This window comes from Cottoperca gobio, chromosome 14, assembly GCF_900634415.1.
Source record: "Cottoperca gobio chromosome 14, fCotGob3.1, whole genome shotgun sequence".
Lineage (NCBI taxonomy): Eukaryota > Metazoa > Chordata > Actinopteri > Perciformes > Bovichtidae > Cottoperca > Cottoperca gobio.
Genome location: NC_041368.1, coordinates 3,602,616 through 3,624,532, shown reverse-complemented (window position 1 = coordinate 3,624,532; position 21,917 = coordinate 3,602,616). Strand labels below are relative to the sequence as shown.

General features: G+C 42.5%; 1 protein-coding gene across 4 annotated transcripts in view; it reads right to left on the bottom strand.

Moving 5' to 3' along the window:
* dscama (Down syndrome cell adhesion molecule a) overlaps positions 1-21,917 on the bottom strand; it is a 91,543-nt gene that overhangs the window by 4,692 nt on the left and 64,934 nt on the right. For 3 of the 4 annotated variants that reach the window (XM_029448306.1, XM_029448309.1, XM_029448307.1), the window contains exons 11-28: positions 21,428-21,607; positions 12,270-12,466; positions 11,836-11,932; positions 11,554-11,682; positions 11,154-11,321; positions 10,539-10,609; positions 9,235-9,478; positions 8,787-8,933; positions 5,803-5,958; positions 5,318-5,451; positions 4,012-4,165; positions 3,068-3,185; positions 2,793-2,956; positions 2,395-2,493; positions 2,106-2,294; positions 996-1,286; positions 151-327; positions 25-55 (exon numbers count right to left, since the gene is read on the bottom strand). In XM_029448306.1, coding sequence (XP_029304166.1) covers positions 25-55; positions 151-327; positions 996-1,286; positions 2,106-2,294; positions 2,395-2,493; positions 2,793-2,956; positions 3,068-3,185; positions 4,012-4,165; positions 5,318-5,451; positions 5,803-5,958; positions 8,787-8,933; positions 9,235-9,478; positions 10,539-10,609; positions 11,154-11,321; positions 11,554-11,682; positions 11,836-11,932; positions 12,270-12,466; positions 21,428-21,607 — 2,746 coding nt within the window. The remainder of the gene's footprint in view (positions 1-24; positions 56-150; positions 328-995; positions 1,287-2,105; positions 2,295-2,394; positions 2,494-2,792; positions 2,957-3,067; positions 3,186-4,011; positions 4,166-5,317; positions 5,452-5,802; positions 5,959-8,786; positions 8,934-9,234; positions 9,479-10,538; positions 10,610-11,153; positions 11,322-11,553; positions 11,683-11,835; positions 11,933-12,269; positions 12,467-21,427; positions 21,608-21,917) is intronic. The other variant, XM_029448308.1, reaches the window with a different exon arrangement.

The following is a 21,917-nucleotide window of genomic DNA, read 5'->3' as shown; positions in this document are numbered from 1 at the left end:
AGGGAAGTTGTTGAGCATTCTTACCTCATTAACATCTCAGCCAAACTTTTTGCATCTGGAAAACAAAGCGAGAAAACATCAATTTAACGTGTTGAACATAAAACAATAGAGTGTCAAATCTGTCCTGTTGGATGACCTCTCTCATCTCACCTCTGAGCCTCTTCAGCCTCTGCTCTCTCCTCCTCCTCCTCAGCACCAGCAGCCCGGTGGAGATTACAATGATGCCCACCAGCACACAGGAAATAGTCACCACCATCTTCAAACCTTCGCCGCCCCCAGAGTTTTCCTCACTCACATTGGGTGCCTTCACCAAAGGTGCGATGGTACCTGTGCAGAAGATGATACGTGTGATGACAGATACTGGTGCTCCACCCACAGACATTTACACTGCCCAAAAACATTAAAACATTTGCCGCTAATTGGCAGTTATCATATTGTGTAAAAGTTGATGAAGACTACCAGCAGCTCAAAGCTCAAGAGTCTATATTGTTTCCCCCCAAGACATCACATACAGTGCTCCACCACAAGCTGCTGCATTCTGTTAATATCAGCACTTGACCTTTTGCAGAATTAGTTTACTCTGCCAAACTGTACTTAAATGCAAATGAAGTCATTGTTCATAGATAAATGCTGGTTGTTCTCTGAGAAAGAATACCACATCTCCCAGGGTGCAATATGAGCGGTGAGCGTCCTTTATCTCAAAGGATATCATAACAGCAACACACAAACCAGCTACAGCCACTGGAGTCGGCATGAATTGTATTTCATCAACGGAGCCTCATCACCTGGAGCCTCGAGCTGTGCCATTAACATTCATCTTTGCATCAAACTACTGCTGTTACAGACTCAGTATGCTGCAGTTACTGGAGAGATTCTCTATTGTTCTACCGTCAGAGTGTCAGTGTTCCTCTGAATCATGCAGGTGCAGTTCCCTGCCACCTTCAGGCAGGATATTTCAAAGACTGGTATCATGCTCTGCTATAGTGTTAACTCACTGCCATCATAGCTGAGTGTTGAAAACTTGACTCTCTTCTCAGCGTAGCCCGCGCTGTTGTAGACTTTCATCTGCAGCTCGTACCAGCTGGCCTCCTGCAGGTCGTACAGGATGTAACTCTTGGTGAGGGAGGTGCGCTGTGCCGTGGTCCACGAGGGCGAGTCTACAGGCCGATACTCCAAGGTGAAGGAGGTGATGGGGCATCCGCCGTTATTCCAGCCATTCAGGTTGAGCTTGACCCGAGTGGCGTTGATGGTAGTGAACAGCTCCTGTTCTTTAGAGTACTGAGGTTCTGTAGAGAGAGGGAAGGAGAGCCTCAGTGTGTTGAGATAATAAGAATGTACAAACATGCTTAGACTGAAAAGAATCTAACTTACAACAACTACAAGTAACAAGAAGAAATGCAGGACAATTACTTTCATTATCAATTCATCTGCTAACCTCAATTAATCTTTTGGTCTAAAAACAAATATCAGAAAAGTGTCCATCATAGTTTCTCAGTAAAGGTGATGTCTTCAAATGTCTGACCGACAAACATAAACCTGATTGACTATTGTAGACAAATAAAAACCACCACACTTTCACATTTGGAGCCAGAATTGAAGATGAAGCAGTTTTGCTTGAAAGATGTCTTTAAGGAAATGGATCATCAGAACAGGTGTCTATTCATTAATACCATGAATCCTTTCAGCTCTAATAAAAAGACCCTCAAAAAACTATATGTTCACAGGTTACATTACAGTGTACTCTCATTTAATAATCAATTACCTTATTAGGAAAGACACAATATTAACAATATTAATAAAACAGGCATCTTATTCTTATTTAGAAGGCCACTATATAGTGCTTTAAACAATTAGAAAACTACTGTATGTATCACATAACTACAACATTAGTAAGAAGAAGACCAGAAACAATTGATGGCACAAAATAAAGCTTCTGGAAAGTGTTTAAAATTAATAAATAAATTAAAACTCCAATGACAAATTTGAAAGTGTGCTGCCACTAGATCTATGAATGCTCCACTTATGAAGGTAATAAAATACATTAATCGTGTACTGATCACACATCTAAATGATCAAACACAATATTATACATAGTTTGTTCTTACCTTTCCCATGGGTCTTTGCTTCAATGATCTCACTGATGCGTCCTGGCCCCACTGCATTCTGGGCTGTGAGTGTGAACTTGTACCAGGTTCCACACTTGAGGTTCTCCAGCCGATAGGAGCGCTCACTGGGACTGATGGCAAAGTTACCCCACTGCTCGCTGTTGTCCTCCGAGTACTGCAGAATGTAGCCTGAGAAACATCACGTGTGGGGAAATGGATGTTAATCGACAGGAAGAAAGCGAACAGAAAGAAAAACACTGAAACCCCTCCAGGGTTGTATATGTCTGACCTCTTATGGAGCTGCCTCCGTTGTCTCCAGGGATCCAGGAGAGGGTTATTGAGGTGGTGGTTGTCTTGGTTACTGTGAGGCGAGGCTGGTCAGGTGGAACTGAAGGAAAGGCCCACAAATGATGATTATAAGTACGAGTCTCAGGGGAAAACCATGTGTACAGCTGAAAGGTTCAATCCCACAAAGAGCATTATCTAGCTAACAAGGTGCATTAACAGCAGCCCACGGGTGCAGCAGGCTCAACACGGGTGCAGCAGGCTCAACACGGGTGCAGCAGGCTCAACGCGGGTGCAGCAGGCTCAACACGGGGGCAGCAGGCTCAACACGGGTGCAGCGCGTCATACATAGTGATGGGCACTTGTTGTTAAAGGTTGGTACAGAGATGCTGTATGTCTTACCTTGAACCTGCAGGTTGAGGACGATCTTGTCCGAACCGAAGCTGTTACTGGCCACACAAGTGTAGTTCCCAGAATCCTCTGCTTTCACCGTACGAATAACAAGGCTGCCGTTGCCATGGACGCTGCGCCGACTGTCAATCACAACAGGTGCTGGGGTTCCATTGCTAAAACATACACGTGTTTAGAATTTGAGTGTTACACGATATCTTTGAAGAGACAAATGTAACTAATGTTGGAGCCTCAATATCTATTACAACACCTTCTCCTGTACTCACATCTCCTTCAGCCACTTGATGGTTGGAGATGGATCTCCCACTGCTTTACAAGGCAGCACAATGTCCCTCATCCAGGGGGTCGTTACTGTCCTGTTGAAGGTCAGGATCCGAGCCGGAGCTGCAAAAATGCACACACACTTCATCAGCCCACAGAGGACGTCCAGTGTCAAATGTGTTGTTGTTTTCTAAATGATTTCTCAAAGAGTTTTTCATTGTTTGTTGTCCTTTTATTTACTCTCTTCTAACCCTTTAGCTCACTGAGTCAGGGATACAGGCTCAGGGGCCACAGTCTCCATCTGAGTTGTGGAGCAGGGAAGGGGGGGACATCCATCACCCTGACCTCAGACAGGATGTGACGTCCTGATAGGAGCTGTAGGTCCTGACTGCAGACACCATGGGGTCTATCAGCATATGCAATCAGCTTATCAGCTCTCACCAAGCATGTACAGTGTTGACAGGGTCAAACACAGGGTTATTTACATTCAGCTGATGCTGCCCAACCTGTCTTCTTACAAGGATATACTAGGAATAATCTACTTTTTCACACACCCACATGGGTGAAGTGAGTTAGGGTAAGAGGGTGGAGCAGGGTAATCGCCAGAAAACATTATATGAAGTTAAGAATTGGACCTACTGCAACAACAAGGTAAACTTTATATTGTATGCTGCCAAATGCTGTCATACCCTTCCTCTTTGTTATTATATATATTCCTCTTGTGTTTAATCCTAAAGGAGTCCCAAAATCATTATTGTCAAGTCAGGCCTGTAGGTTAGGACATAATTTGCCTCTTTTTCAGGCTGACATAACCCTTTATGCAGTTACTTCTCAGAGCTTTTATTAATCAGTAAATCAATTTGCCTAAAGATCCAGTGTGGAACACAGTACAGTACAAGTATTTCATCTTTATTCAGCTTTAACTGCACCACAGATCAGCTCCACCTACCCTCAGCCATGGGTTTGACAGTGATGATTTCACTGGCGTTTCCACGGCCTGCAGCGGTGACGGCCACCACCCAGACACTGTACTGACGGTTCCTGCTCAGGTTGGGGATGCGGTAGAAGAACACATCTGGCGCCGCCTCAAACTCACTGCTCACCTGGGCAAGGGAAGACATTCAGGGTTGTCAAAACTTGTTGCCTGGGGATATTCTATATTTTTCTCATTGTCAAGAAATCCCATAAAAACACTAAAATCATCACTGAATGTATTCTTCAAACAAACACCCTGTGTGTACCTGACGCCTGATATATCCTGTTCCTCTGTATGATAGAGCTGCTGTTGTCAAAAAACTATTGAAAAAACATCAATGGGCAATGTAGTTCTATGTTTTAGTGAATCCCGCGTATGACCAGACCAGGTCCGGTTGAAAGTTCAGGTGTGTTGCACCTCTGAACACACAAAGCATCACTGATGGGTGTGAAGTGCATCTGCTGAATCCACTGTCCAATATGCATTCTCCCTTTAGCTTTAGTTTGGTGTCCACTAAGTCCTGAGGGAAATCTATGTCTCTATAGCTTCTAAATCAGGGGTGTCAACACCGGCCCGCCAGAGGGTCCAGTCCGGCCCGCAGGATGACTTTGCAAAGTGTACAAATGTGTTGTTTTGATCATAAAGTAAAAATACTGTTCCAGATACCTGTGACAGGGGCGCATTTAGATTCTAGATGCAGGGGTGTCAAACTAATTTTAGTTCAGGGGCCACATGCAGCACAATGTGATCTCAAGTGGGCCGGACCAGTAAAATCATAACATAATAACCTGTAAATAATGACATCTCCAAATGTTCCCTTCGTTTTAGTGCAAAAAAAACAAGTACATTCTGAAAATGTTCAAATGTAATGAACTATCTTTTTACAAAACATTATGAGCCTGAAATACTTTAAGAAAAAAAGGTGCAATTTCAACAATATTGTGCCTCAGTTTATCATTTACACATGTTCATTACAGCTTACAGATCACTGTGTGTCTACTTTAGGCACAAAGACTGAGTTTGACACCCCTGTTCTAAATGCTCCCCTGTGTTCTCTGGTTCGTCACTAACATTGTCTGTCTGCTGCTGCGTGCTGAGCAGGGAGCGTACAGTGGGACAGAAACACTGAAGCAGTTATCTGAACGATGCTATAAAGCAGCAAAGTGTCTGTAGGTTCAGCCCATAAATGATCAGGTCATTATAAATACAACCAATTTAAAACTTGAATCATTGCAAAGTACTGAATATCTCATTTCACATTTTATTAACAGTCACATACCGTGGGGTGTGGGTTGGAGCAGAAAACGGTGTATTTCCTGATGATGCCGTTCACTTTGAGAGGAGGAAGCCAGGACACAAACACCACCGAGTTTGATGCAGCTGCTGACTTCACACCTGCCGGGGGCCCAGGAACTGAAAGGAAAAGATAATCTGGTTGATATATTTCCCACATTAAGATAAAATTATACGATTTTTACACTGATACGAAAGAAAGATAACAGATGGCCAAATGTCATATTCTACAGGACTTCCTACTACGTGTAAGTTACAGTTAGAGCCCTCCACTTATTAAGCATATTGAAGACCCTGCCGCTCCCTTGCCTGTTTTTTACCACAGGGATTCATTAACTGACATTTCTCATTTAATGTTAACGTCAGACATATTGTAATTCCTCGAATTGCTCGACACAAGCTCGCCTTAACAAGTGCGAAGTGACTGCTGCCCATGTGATTTCATTTGGAGAGGTGACTTAATCTTCCTACCATCCTCCTTGGTGCGTGTGTAAATCTGTTCACTGCGAACACCGTCTCCAGCTCTGGTGAAGGCCAACACCTGGATGCTGTAGTTGGTGTACTTCTCCAGTCCATCCAGTTCCAGAGACGGCTTAGAGGTCGTCACATTCCTGATTTCTCCGAGCTCTGGTGGACAGAAGTGGACGAGTGAAGTAAGATTTAGTCAGGACACCTCAGGTCAAAGGCAGGTTTCTTATCAAGTGCAAATTTTCAATAGCTACGACCACGTAGGCGCATGCATTAACACACACACACACACACACACACACACACACACACACACACACACACACACACACACACACTCACTGCTAAGTGCAATGATATCTCTCAACAAGACTTTACGAGTTTGGCCAAGAGGTTTTGTGCCTTTATGTTACAGGCCACTTTAACTAACACACACACTTTTGTGGACCGACCATCCCACCGTGACTGCAGCTTACTATTGCGGTGACAAAATCTGATACACAGACAGACAGACAGACAGACAGACTCACAAGGTGAAAACAACACCAGCTTTGCTGTTGCGGCTGCTAACTACTCCATCTCTGCTGCAAGGTCTGCTGTGGTGGCAACCTGCTACCCTCAGCTGTTAGGGTTTGAATTATTGATGTCTCTCTGTGTCACTCCCTGTCCATATCACCTCTTAACAATGTTTCTCTCTCTTTTCACTTCTCTCCAGAGATCTATGAGACCAGCTGCATCTCTTCTTCTTTGGCTTTTAATGAGCAATTAAATGTCTGGAATACCCATCACACTTCCTGTACTACAGACACTTTACTGCAGAGTCAATACATTTATGCATGATTGTGTGTGTGTGTGTGTGTGTGTGTGTGTGTGTGTGTGTGTGTGTGTGTGTGTGTGTGTGTGTGTGTGTGTGTGTGTGTTTGCCTAGTGTCTTGATATCCAGTTATATTGTCCAGATACAAAAGTGACAAATCTGAAACCATAATTTGATTATAGCTACAGGAATGTGTAGCTTAGTATGTGTTAGGCCTGTATGTTGTCTTGCCATCAACTCTTGGAGGGTAACTGTTGCTGTAGTTTGATTGTAAATTGTGTATCTGTATTTCCTGCTTTTGTCACAGAGAACAATGCTGAATAAAGAAAAGAGAATGTTGCTGTGACCTGGGCGCATGTGATTGACAGTCATTAGTGTAGTTAGAGTTGACAGGAGGTGACGTCTCTACTACAGGTGCAACACAAGGAAAAGGAAATGTGCGTGCAGCACACATTTCAACCAGTAGTGGATACAAAACAAACTGAGCTGTAAACTCATATCATGGCTGTTGTTGGAGTTGTGTGGAGCTCAGTAGTATTATATGGATATGGAACAAAACTAATTCTATAACATTTACATAATTTACATGAATGCAATTAGCATACCAGTATGTGTAGCAGTCCATTCACATACAGCTTCCTGCAAGCGTCTGAAATAATTCAGTGCAACATAACCCTAAACTGTTACGGTCTAAAAAGACACGTTAACCATAGCGACACCGAGCTGATCCCAACAGCACTGATGTCCTGGTACAACCTGCACCACTGGTTGTTAAACACGGCCTGCACCTCCCTCTGCTGGTCAATGACACTACATGGTGTCATACTGATGAACGGCTACTGTCTGGGACTATAGATAGAATAGTAAGCAGTTTGATTGTAAGAGATACATGTTAAGTGTGGAGTGTTGGCCATTATATAGTATATATTATGTTTTCATACAAAAGCCCAACCATATAAATAATAACACTGAAATGTAACTTTGAGTATTCCCCATGGAGCACTGTTACCATGCAAACTAGTCCTGGCTGTCTGGAGCGTTCATGTTGTGTGGGCAGGCCAACATGATGTGACAGTGCAGGGGTCAAAGGTAATCGTGCTGTCACAACCAATCCCACTGACACGGCATACCCGGCATGTGACAGTGGCAGGGACTGCACCATGCAGACTCTTGGCCAGTAGTGGAGATACCCAGAATACACCTGGGTAACTATAAGATATACCTTACTCATAAGAAAACATAAATAATGACTCACATCAAGACTGGACCTCAGCATGTAACAATATCTGATGTAGTGCAATAGAAAGTATTTAGTTAGTTTCAGTTTGACCCAATTGATACACCAAGATTACTCTCTCTAGTCTCCACTGTGTGGTTTTCTACATTTATTAGTAATACTATGATGATGGAATTGCTAGTTATAAAGACCATGCCATTTTAAATATTTTGGGAAAGTAATATATTTTTCTATCTACTATTTTTATTGGTATATTTTTGTTTTCTAGTAGTTTCAATGACTGGCCTAATTGTTTCCTTTTTATAAAAACAAATATATATAGAGTATTTCTTCTTATTTTCTTATTTTGGCCCTTTCCATATATGGTGTGTCTCCTGTATACAGTTATGCAGCTCCACTCTGATTGGTCCAGTGTGAGAGCAGACTCTTAAAGGGGCCCCGTGGAGTGTTCTTGTAAACAAACAAAAGTTATGTTTACATTCATGGATTGTGTGTTTCTTTGAGGTCTAACAAATGCGTCCGGGGGCATTTCTTTCTCATAGAACATTTCTTTCGTATTTTAAATCTGGCATTATTTACATACCATGTTTTACTAGCTTGGAGTCTTCTTCTACCTTTTCTTTACTCACATTTTATAGGCTCATTTCAGCCTTAATATTACGAAGGCCCCGCCTTGCTACCCTTTAGAACTGCCTCTGCGTAAACAACGCAGCTTTTCTACAGTAAAATGCAATTTTTTTCATGTGTTGTTGCTTGTTCTGCTTTGTGATGTTTCTTTTACATTGCCTCTGTTAGATCGATGATAGAGACATTCCTGATTAAAATGCAATCAAGCAGCTTTTGATTTTTTTCTCAATATGTTGATGACAAATTGCAGATTAGGTCAATGCTCATAACAGTTAATGTTTTAAGAAGTGTACAGATGTTACTGTGTACCTCCATCAGGCAGGTTGGCCCAGTAGATGACCCTGAAGCCCAGCAGGTTTCCATTCAGAGCGTCTTTGGGAGGGGTCAGCCAGGACAGAGAGATGATCTCTGGAGACGTGGCTGTGGCCTGGACGTTCTCTGGAGGACGACTGGGCACTGAGGGCAAAGAACCAGAGGCATATATAAAAACAGTGGACTCTCAGTAGACACTGTAGGACTGACAACACGTGGCAGCACCCTCTGATCTCCACTAGGCCGTGATATAGCCTCATAAATCTCTCCAAACATAATCCATGCTCTGTGCTGTGTTAGCAAATCCAAACATATTGAGCTCATCACATCAAATGTACAATCCTTTGTTGGTTGTTGCAGTATCAGACTTTCTTTAATGTAATGGTTTTATTCAGAATATTTTGCACATAACTTCTCTGAGTTTGATATTGAATTCCTGTCTTACCGTCTTCCAGTGTGGTAGCAGCTACCTCTGTGGAAGACGGCCCTGTCCCAGCGCTGTTGCTGGCTTGTACCACGACTCCATACTGGGTGAACTTCTTCAGGTTGTCCAGCACCAGGCTTTCTGCATTGTCCCCTGTGGTCTCCACGCTGATCACACTGAACTGGTAGTTTCCACCAGAGCTGTACTCCCTGTAGCCCACCTGGTAGCCTCTGATGGCTCCGTTCTGGAGGTGCTTCTTAGGTGCCTGACAAAAGAAAGACACATGTTATACGAGACAATGGGTGTGAACGTCCCTGATCTTTTTTACTTGAGTGCAAAAGTACCACATTCTCCAAGACAAATTAAAACTGAAGTCAGACACTGATTAATAAAATAGTACCCTCGGGTCAAGCTCTATTTTGATGAATAAAGAAAACTCTGGTTAGTGTAGTTTGAACTTATGATGGTACTTTATTACGTTGTGGTAACAGGAAGTGAAACGACACACAAAAAGATCATTCAACAGTGATTCAGCAATCTACATATACATGTGAGTAATTGTCTACCAGAGACGAAAGAGGGAATACTTTAAAATACACTTATTTGCTAATAACTCTTCTGGTATATTGATGTTGTTTGTGTCCAGGTTTGGTACTCTCTTTTGATTTTCACTCTGCCCCTGACAGCATCTTGGATAATCCGATCACATGTGGAGAGCTCTACATGTCCCCCCAATAAACTACTCCAAAGCACAACCAGCACCATCCCCTCATCCCGCTGGCTGAGGGGAATGTGCACATGTTTCTGTTAAACAGCAGCTCAAACAGAACTAGAGGGAGGATGTAAAATGTGATCACAAGTCATCATTGGAGACATTCTGTATATTTAGATGCATTTTGGAGCCACATTTTAATTGAGTACGCCTCCCTTGGATTTACACACCATTTGAATAAACCAAAGGCCAAGTGTGTGCACACATGATGGAAATAATGATTTAAAGAAAACGAGACACCTAACAAGACTGATAATGGCCACACATACTCTCTTTACACACATGCTTCTTTTAACCCTTTAATTTATTCAGGAACAGCCAACACAAGTCACACCTGGGAGATGATCAGCGCGTCAGTACTGCTCAGCTGGAACACTAGCAGGTTCCATTTTGAGAAATTCAGTATTGAATTTCTTTGGAGATTTGAAGAATAATTCAGCCACACGCCAGAACTCAGCGCTGTTAACCCGATGGTACCTATCTGCACGCAGCTACATACTCACCTCATGGAAACACACACACATTTTCAACCCACAAGGTCCGATTAACTTACCCTCCAAGCGACTCGGATGCTCTGAGAGGAGAGGGCTTCCAGCTGCACGTCCTGAGGTGGTCCATCAGGAGCTGGGATCACATCGCCAACACGTACATATTATACAACTGTACACATCCAACATTAATATGCAAAAACCCCACTAATGTCCAGAAGAGAGTCTGAGTATGTATCAGGCTATTTTAACAGATGGGATGGTTGTATTTATAGTTGACTGCTGGGGGGGGGGCGAGAGAAGAATAGGGAGGGTGATTTACAGATGGGGTCCAGCCTCAGTCTATTGACCGTAGTGTGACATTTACTACTGAGGCCACTAATTGAAATTTTCTGCTTTTAGTGCGGGGTCAGCGTGTGTTCAATAATGCAACAGAGCCGATGGGGCTGATGTCACCAGGCTGGTAATGAATTGACTCAGTTGGCCCTTTTCCTCCCTGTCCCCTCCCGTCTTTCACTCCCCACCCACACTCACATGTATGTGTTACTCTCATTTGTTGTGTCATATTAGATGTGTATATGTATATAATGTGTGTACTGGTATAGCGAGTGTCTGAAACATTTGTGCATGATTAAGTTGTGTACAGAACACAGACTCATCCTCCGTCAGTTCACTCTCACCTGCTTCGTCAGTGGTGATGGTGAGCTCGTTGCTGGCCTCGCTCTTGCCAATCAGGTTCTTGGCGAACATGCGAATGTTGTAGGTGGAGGAGGGGTGCAGGTCGATGATGGTGGCCTGGTTGAGCTGAGGTGAGACATCTTTGGTCTTCTGAGCGGTGTCCCAGGAGGCTGTAGAGGTTTATTGGGGTTATTGGCTAAATTTAGGGGAGAAGTCAAAGCTAAGTGCACTAGGGCAGGCTACATTAAATCATAGCGCTGAGACAAAGTGAATAGAGGGATAATCAACCAAAACACACATTCTCTACAAGCGTACACATTCTAATCAATGCTATGTGAAATCATTGTTGCTCATTGTATAATTCTAACATCTAATTTTAGGTTTAAATGTTTTGTCTTGTACCTGATTTGTTCTTGCTCTCAATATCGAAGCCTGTGATGGGACTGTTGCCATCAAAACCCATAGTCCAACGCAGTGCAATGGTCCTGTCCTTCACTTCTCTGATCTCCACCTCTGGGGGGTCCGGGGGCTCTACGATTCATAACGTTGAAAAATACTTTGTTATTTCAGTGTTACTGAACTTAAAGTGGCAGGTAAAGTGTTAATTTGCCATTATCTGGCTGACAAGTTCCGATACAGCTTTGCTGTTTTCTCTTTGAGCAGTCGAGGCAGGTGAAGTCATACCTTGCACTGTGAGCTGTATGATTCCTCTGTCTTCACCAAAGGAGTTGATGGCATGGCAGGAGAAGAAGCCAGAGTCCTCCCTCACTGTGGGCATGATCTGATGGATTCACAGGGATGACATGGATTTAAATAAACAATACTATGCAGGTCCACTGGTCAATGGGAGTCATATTGACGTCAGAAAATTGATGCCAATATCTGATATCTTTATTTGAATGGAGGTTTTCACTCCAGTTATGGTTCACACAACGTTTGACTTGCGACCCCTCATCACAGCTCACAGTCGTGTGGTAGGTGAAAGTATCCAGTATTTATTAAGAACAAATAAATCAAGAAACAAAACTTAGCTGTAGCTACATATATTAAATGAATATCAACAATCCAATATATGGCCCAAAGTTGAATGTTACACTACAAGTGGCACAGCCTCCTACCTGCAGGGTGGAGATGACTTCATCACCCATCTCCTTGACAGAAACCACGTAGCGGCTGGTCTCGGGGTTGATGATGCGTTCCTCCTTCTCCCAGCGTACCATGATGGGTTTCTCACCGTGGGCCGTGCAGCTCATCTTCTTCTCTTCACCCTGCGTGGCTAGCGTGGTGTTGGGGTAGGATGTGATCATGGCTGGGACTGGTGAGGGAATGAGGTGGAGAACAAGAGAAGAAGAATTGGTACTAAGTGATGGATGTTTTGATGAAAGGACACCCATTTCTTTAGTTCAAATAACTTTTGATCAAGCCAGGAACTACCTCAAAGTGATTGATATTAAATAAATAAATAAGACATTTTGAAATAAATAATCCAAAAAATAAATAAATTGTGAAATAATTAAAAACATTATAAAAACAAAGTCTTCTTTTATTTAAAATTTGTATTTTCCCCAATGTCACTCTTATTTCATAATGTTCATTTGTATGGCACTTAAGTTTTCATCAGTCACTTTTCTGTATCTGTGTCACGTGGGTTTCTCCACTGCCTCTTTAGGACACGAGCAGCAGGTCGATGAACTCCATATAGAGAAGTGAACGTGAACACAGATTATGAGCCATTCTTTCACCCCATAGTCACTAAAGCTATTGGACCCATTTTTCACAAGCCGCATATCTTCAGAACATTCTGACACTAAAATGAATCAGACAGAAAAATCAGGAGAAAATCTTCTTTGCTCGAAAACAATTTGTCTGTCGCAGCAACACAGTCTCACGAGATCTGGGAATGTAAATCAAACTGTGTCAACATTTTAAGCTAACGTCAACTTACATTTGCAAAGGCTCTAGCTAACTAATATTCATAATGCTAAATATGTTTGCTAGCTGTCTAATGTTAGCTAAATAAGATATAAATACATTAGACATCTTTAGTTACAGAGCATCTTTGTCTTTTCCTCTTTTAGCGAGCTCAGCAACAATCTAGCTGGTTCCTTCAGAGGTACTTCAGCATTTACTGATTTATTGAAAGGTGTTTTTCAGAGGAAGACAAGCCACTTTGTTAAGAGCATGAACACTGTCTCGTTTGGATGCCAACAGGAGCCTACTAGTTAGCTGCCAGTTGCTGAGGTTGCAGAGAAAGGAAGAGAGAATGTGATTGGCTAAAAAGAGAGGGCGGGGACGGGTGAGAACTTATCTGTCATGAAAAGTGACATCATGAAATAAAAGCGTCATTGGGAACAATGTCATTATGAACCACAAACAGACTTTTGAGAGTTTCTGAAACAAACATGGACACCAATAACACTCCAATACTTCAAAGGTTCTTTTACACATTTTACACAAATTAATCATATTACTGTTTATGAAAACGTAAGAGCTCCTTAGGGATAACACATTGTTCAACTACTGTTTAAGATATGTCTGCTGAATAATCAAAAAGCTATATCCAGCTATAATCCAACAAAACCTTACTAACTGTTTAAACTACTGACTTTTTAAAATGAAAATAAAACATTTTGCCAAAGGTACACAAAGTGTTCCCCGAGCTTTTAATGTGCTGTAACTGAACGTACAGCTTCCCTGTGATGTTGTGTTGAAGGCTGCCCCGCCGTGTATCTTGTGTCTGAGGGTCCTAAATGGTTCAGTGATGCTCTAACAACACTCTGAAGACACCACACTAAACGCACACTAACGACATACATGCCTCATTACACCCACAGCAGAGTGTAGAACAACCCTCTGCTCCCAGATGCTCACACACACTCACACCCACGTACACACACTCAAGCTCACGCAAGCGCGCAAATATGTGTGTGAGCTCTCGATCTCGCATACGCGCAAACACAAATACACAAAGCGAGACTTCAGTGATGTGATGTGATGTGAAGTGTCAGGCAAGAGGTTGCAAACATTTAAGCCTCATCTCTTATTCACTCTGCAGCCATTTGGGGCTCGGCAAAGGAAAAGAACGCTGATTTATTTTGCATGGCAAGTATGAATTTTTTGTGAGTTAGAAAAGTGAGGGAATAAAAAAGCTCAGGCTTTATTTAAACGTTATCGTTTTAGTGCGCAGCCACTTTCATTTTGCAGTGAAAGTGGACCTGAGGTGACTCTCCTGCAGAGAGGGATAATGTGCCCGTTAGTGTACAGCACATCTGTACGGTTAGCGTTAAAGAAATGTCCACATCCAGGAGCTGTAGGGGAATACATCATATAACAATATGATTAGGTTTTTAAAAGGAAACCATTTAAAAATATGTAGCTTGATATTTGATGATCTCTGCTCAAACAAAGTTCACTACATTTGAATTTTTTTTTTTTCAAAGATATATTTGGAAAATAAATGTGACCTCAAAGTCTGAGCGTTATCAGCTGGTGACGGAGAAATGTGACAGCTCAGGTTGTGTGTGGTGGGTTTTTTCATGATTTTGAGGGGCCAGATTGAAACATAAAGATTAATTATAGAAACTGTTTCCACTAACATCTCCAGAACATGTAAGAAATTGTTGCAGACTTTCTAAAGAGCTGTCGATCGCTTATTAAACCAATGAGGGAAATATAATTTTTCATGTTGCATCATAAATCATCATCACTGTTCATTTATTTTTCTAAAGCAGTTACTGACATTGGCATATAGAAAATCAATTTGCTTCTCTGACTACACAAGTCTCCTTTATTTGAATGTGTGACCCAGGCAGCAGCTCTTCAGCTGATATGTTGCAAACATCAAACTTAATCTATTTTGTTACATGGCATCTTGATATGACAATAATGTGTAAGAAGGCAGACACACCACGCAAACAAATAGTCAACAATGGAAGTGAGATGAGGGCTCAGAGATGAGACACGTGCAATTCATACGTCTGTGTCTAAGTGTGTTTAAACATGCAGCAGCTCGTGTCTATGTAAATGCACGTGTGTTCAAACGTGTGTTTTTGTGTGGGTGTTTGTGTGTTCAAGTAGCGCAGCTGAGCCAGCCCTGAGGCGCACTTTGTGGCCCTGTAATTGTTTTGTTGATGTATTTCTTTAATATCCAGTGGAATTATTGGAATAGGACTACCAGGAGGAGTGACGAGGGGAAAAAGAAAGAACAAAAGAGAGGAGGTGAAGGAGGAAAAAGGGAGTCCCCTGTCTCATTAGGCATCAACTCCCCTGGTATCTAATTCAGCCTTGAACACAACACATGGGGCAGAGCACACAGCAAACACACACACACATGTGAGCTGCCTGTCAGAAAAAGGTGATTTCATCATAAATCTTCTTTTATATCAATCACTGTGAGTCATTTTGTCACTTGGACCTCACAGTGTTATTAATAACTTGCTGTGTGCACATATTGATATGCTCAAGTAAAGCAAAGACAGTGAGCAGACAGACTAAACAGTGCTCGCTGTCTTTCACACACAGACACACACACACACACACACACACACACAGACACACACACACACACACACACCCACACACACACACACACACACAGACACACACACACACACACACACACACACACACACACACACACACACACACACACACACACACACACACACACACACACACACACACACACGGACAGAGGAAAAGCACAAACCATTAAGAGAACAATGTGTTGCAGATGCAAACATGTTTGTTTTTTATCCGATGATTATTCCTGGAGATCTGGTGATGTATCTGTAGCTTACGTTAGTATAATGTGAGCATTACAGCTTTTGTAAAAGCAAAGAATGATAAGCAGAGCGTGTGTGTTTACTGCACAGTACAACATATCTTTTCTATGGAGGTGAGGAGAGCCCTGTTCCTCCACAGCAACCCAGAGGGCAGTGATGATACACTTAAGCCTGCAGGGGATTGTGGGGGATAGGCTGGCTGCTGATAGGCTACTCCCGTGAGACAAAAGCCCCCCCTTCCTCCCTCCCTTCTCCCAGGCTCCCTTTCACCTGGACAGGTTACCATGCCAACCAGCATCGGACAGTTTCTCCTCCCTCCTCCCTCTCTCTCCAGTCTCTACTCTTAGAAAAAGGGCCATTTCTAGTAGCCAGGAATAGAACATGGACCTGCCATTGATTTTTACAGGAGTATGATGATGATTACACAATCACGCCCTGAATGTCGCAATGCAGGGCCAAAAAAGAGATACAAAAATAAAATGTTTCTAGTGTCTCTAAGTGGCGGTGTTAGTGGTGTGGAATGGAGTCATGATAATAAAAACACATGATAACAGCAGAATGGCGACAGTGCTTCAGTGCGGGGCTATTCATATGTGATCAAAGAAAGAGAGCAGTGAGACCATCCCAGAGATTCAGTGAGATGTGAGAGGGGATGAGGAGGGATGACATTTTCTCCAGAGGCATCATCATCAGCAGCTATATTGTTTTTATCAACACAAAGAAAAAGGACTGAAACATCAAACTCCATTTTAGAAGAAACACAAAACTTTTACAAAAAGAAAACGATCGATGAAGTTCATCATTCATTCGACAAATGAGGTTGTGAGGTTGATGTTTGTAATGCACTAAACTGTGTGAGTTTCTCTAGGGGGCACTAGTTTCTGCATCTGAACTGGGACTATCAAAGTTGTATGCAATAAATATTCTAACATCAATATAAATATAATGTAATAGGTGCTGAACATGTTTAATTAAAAATAAACCTCTGGTGTGCTATCTTCCAGATGAGCTGGCTTCATAAGAGTCTCAATCCATGTGGAGAGCACTGGGATGCTAGTCTGCTTTGCTACGCTGTCGCAGGCTGTGAGCCACAGGGCATCCTGGCTCAATGGGGCCACAAGGGCCAGACAAGAGAAGACGAGCTGAGATGTGTATAGCTCCCTGCCCTGGAGGCACACTGTAAGTGGGCTGGGGAAGAGACTGTGTGGATGTGGGGGGAGGGGGGGAGATGACTGGTTCACTGGACGCCTGCAATGTACTGAAATAATTCCCTTAGCTGCACAATTGGCTTGGACAAGGAGCATGAACCGATGTATGATGCAGACTGGACGGGCTTCTGTGCACAGGTGGGAGGGAGGGGGCTTGGATGCAGATGAGTAGAAGAAAGACATAGAGATCAGAGGAAGAGGGGACTTCCTTATGGCCGTCTGAAGGACGTTGTGCTGGGGAGACTGCTCAGTGACCACGAGAACATTTACTCCTTCTCTTCAGTGAAGCCTCATTAAGTGCTCTGCCCTCATCACTGTCTGCCAACATTATGATGTATAATAGGCTTGATTGGTCTTAATTGGCCCTGATAAACACTGAGTGGCTGTTGACTGACTCTGATAGCATCCGCTGTGGATTGGTAATGAATTGACTGAATTGCATCTGTTTTGGAGGTAGGGATGCTTGACGGGAAATTGCAAAAAAATCATTAGTTTAAGGCCCCACCTGCAACCAGTGTCATGACAGAACAAAAAACGCAATATTTCTTCTCCTATACAGAAGCCTATGAAAGAAAAATACACAAGTGCAGCTACGTACACGCGCAGAGATAGGAAACCTAATCCTGGTGCAGTGAGTGCAAGCCATTTCTACTGGCTGTTAGAGCAGCAGTGTGTTCATGCAGGATGATGCATGGTGTATTATGACGAGACATTAGCCCATGCACAGACACTCATAACAATGAAAGTGCCAAGCTAGAACATCACAAAAGCTGCAATTCATTTCCCGGGGAGTCCAGCACAATAGCCTGGCAGAGCAGGATCTATCTAAAGCGCTGCATTAGCTGCCTGGCCCATTACTCTTTTGTGATGGCTGCATGTATCTGTGCCTTACATTATGCCTTTGCTTTGACATGTGCAGGTTGGTTGTCTTTGTGTGTGCTCATGAGCTTGTTTGCTCACCTGTGTCACATGAATGGCCATATAGCATCTTCACCATGTGTCTATACTTTACACCTCAGAGTTTCTGATTGAATCTATTGATTTTCCACTGTTTGTTTACTGATACATCAAGCTACACTTGGACAGCCAATAATACACAGCGAAGATCATACTATCCATCACGTGAGTACTTCAGCATGCGTCAGCTTGTGTGCCTCCCTAATTGGCTCCTAAGCCTCTTAAGTAGCTGCCACTACTCAAGTGGTGTAGGCTGGCCTGAATAAACAACACAAAAACAGTCCAACATTACCAAAAGCATTACAGCTTCAGACGCTATGGTGGACTGCAGAGGCTCATCACACATGGAGAGGTATACACACACACACACACACACACACACACACACACACACACACACACACACACACACACACACACACACACACACACTGTACAACATAAAAAGACAAAGATCAATAGTCTGTGTATTCGTTTTTCCAGGAATGTCAAACTGGGATCCTGTTAATATGGAAGTCTGTCACTAGTTTGATGAAAATGTTTTTATTAAAATGACAATGCAGATGCAGTTGCCTCCACTGAGTGACCAAAGGTGGAGTTTTTCAGACTATGAAGACTTTGCAAAGGTAACATGTGGCTTATTTTGTCTGACCAAAGATAATTAGTTTGACCACCTCTGGGTCGTATGCCTCCACCTGGCACACAAATTTCAGTTTACATTCATGTATGTCCAAAATGTCATCACTTTTGTCTGAAATTGTCATAATTAGCATATGAATTCTTGAGTTAAGTCCAAAACATTGGCTTGCGAGGTCACAGTGACCTTGACATTTGACCTCCAAAATCAGAGTCCCAGTGGACGTTTGTATGTAATGAAATGACCTCAATGTGTTCCTGAGATATTGCGTTCACGAGAACGGGACGGACAAAGGTATGGAGGTTGGTAGGTACAGACAAGCAGAAACATAACGCCTCTGGCCATGGCTGTTGCCGGCGCCGAGGCATATAAATAGAAAAAGCAATATATCAATTGAAAAATAAACAAATGAATAAATATGTCACCACAAGAGTTTTAGTGACAATGAAATACATCCGCTGAGTGTTCAACCGCCTGCAATAGATGATGCAGCGCTCCGACAAACTCCAAAATAATAAATCTGATTCTGATTGGCCCGCAGACTATGTGTGATGCTGCCATGAGTTATAATCTAAATAATCTAAAGAGTTTAACAGCATGGAGTTGCTCTACACTCAGCCTCACTATGTTCTTAATGTATTTAAATTGAATAAATGCAGTTAAGAAGCTTTTCACGGTAAGGTTTTACAACAACTTCAGAACATGGGGATCTAACCACCGGTAGCATCCTACAGTAGGTACCAGAGAATTATAAAATAAACTTCAAAGCGATATCTTCAAAGATATTTAAAGGTTCAGTTTGTGGGATTTAGTGGCATCTAGTGGTGAGGTTGCATATTGCAACCAGCTGAAAACCCTCCGCTCAGCCTCCCTTTACGTGCAGAGAACTACGGTGGCCTTGAGGTAACGGAGACACATGAAAGGCCCTCTGTAGGACCAGAGTTTGGTTTGTCCGTTCTGGGCTGATGTTAATTGATTTTCGTGTGTGTGTGATTAATGGTGAGCCAGTGGCTGCAGTGCAGCAATATAGATGTTTGGGCACTGTCCTGGACAAGAAGCTTACATTTGATGCAAATACAGATGCTAAATGTATGGACATTAAAGTTTTGGAATCTTTAAATCAACACGGACACAGATTCCGTGAGGAGGACCCGCTATGTAGATATTAAGGGCTCATTCTAAGCTAACGAAAACACAACCAGTTTCTGATTATACGCTGATGAAAACATAGTTATGAGTAATATATTCCATTTCTGCTAATAGATGCCTCTAAATCAACACACCGGTCCCTTCATTGTAAATCACACTTGAGAATGACTTAAGGGAATGACTGTACTGAGAGTTGCTGCCTCTGCGTTTCTGTGCATGTGTGTTAGCCTGTGAGGGAGCATGCTAGGCTGCAGTCAGACAGGAGGGGTCATGAAGGAGTGGTAGCCTATTTGGCTGTGGCTGGCAGACAGTGAGACACTCAGCAGGGAGTACTCTGCTCTGGCTTGATAAGAGCCACAGGGGCATAAGCCTCATCTAGCAGTGACTGATCAAAATGAGCACCCAGCCACAGCAGACTGGCTGGGGATCACACTCACACAGGCAAATCCTCAATCACGTGCACAAGCTCCAACTCAGATATACATTATTTGTGACACGGTAGATAGTCACTGTCAAATCTACGCTTTTAGGCTCTCTCTCTTTGGGAAGCTTTGGTGAGTTAAATCATGTATTAGACTCTCATGGTTTATTAAATGCTCTTTCAACCGGTAGAGCACAATATTCCAATTGCAAAAGTGTAATAGTATTACAAAGACACTTAGTTGTAAGAAAACATTGAAATGTCTTAGAAATGCAAAACAAAAATGAAAAGCAACTCTGCTAAAGAAAGGCTTACTTGATTTCTGTATCATTTATGTAATGTTTGCGTATGTACAGGACATATCTCAATAATATTACCTTAAAAGTCATTTGTTTCTTCTGTTCATGATCTGTAATTGGTTTAAACGTAAGTGCTGTATGTAAGTGTGAGCGTGATGGGTTTTAACGTCAGTGGTAATAAGAACATGGTATATACAGTATAGCCTTGGTCAGGCAGGAAGGGAAAGGACATAGATATACATATAGTAAGCAAAGGTTTAAAGAAACCAAAGAAAAAAGAGAAGACAGATATACTGTAAAGGGGGGGACAGACATGGATAACCCATTCACCACCCTCTTTTCCACATGGCAGCTCCTGTCTGCATGCAGAATTCAGGGCTTAATGGAGGGGAGCTAAGTCCTTGGCCACATGGCGGATAAATGCTGTACTTTCTCCAAGAGATGCGATGGCTATGTTTGTTGCTTTCGTGGGATTCATTCAGGCAGAAAGCACAGAGCAAACACCATGACAGCATCTTGCTGGTGGCCTGCCTGTCACATACAAAGCCATCTCCAGCTCCACTCACTTGTGTAAAAAGTGTTAACTTTTTACTTTAATGTAACCAGCAGCACTGTACATGGACAGCCAGAGCATGGAATAGGACAGTGGACTAGATAAAATCAGGTGTTACTAATGCTTATTTGTGGAAAGCTGACTATAAGAATACACTACATCCATAACCTTAAATACAGAGATGATGTAACGCAGACATCACTTTCTGCAGCACCTTAGAAGCAACTTTTAAATTGACATAGGTTTTAGGTGGTGTTTTCCCACTTACTTTTGACATTGAGATACATGGACTTGCTGACATCAGCTCCAACGTCATTGCTGACTCTACACAGGTAGAAGCCACTGTCTTCTTCCAGCACATGCTTGATGAACAGAGAGCCGTTGACCAGCACTTCAATCCGAAAGCCTGAGTTGAGGGCAATGGGTTTGAACTGAGGGACCCCGGCGCCTGTCGGAGAGGACAGAGTTAGTGTCAATCAGGGTTACACTAAAGTGCAGGACAAAGAACTGAAATTCAAACCCTATAACAATATGTCTGCTATGACCAGATATCAGGTCATATGCTTGTAAAATAGATGAAACTAGCTTTGGGGAAAAACTTTGTAAATAATAATAATAATAATAATAATAATACATTTTATTTGGAGGTGCCTTTCAAGTGCCCAAGGACACCTTACAAGTAATACAGGAGATAAAAACAGCAAAACAATGAGCGGGAGAGCAAACAAACAAAACCAGACATATAGTGTAGACATAAA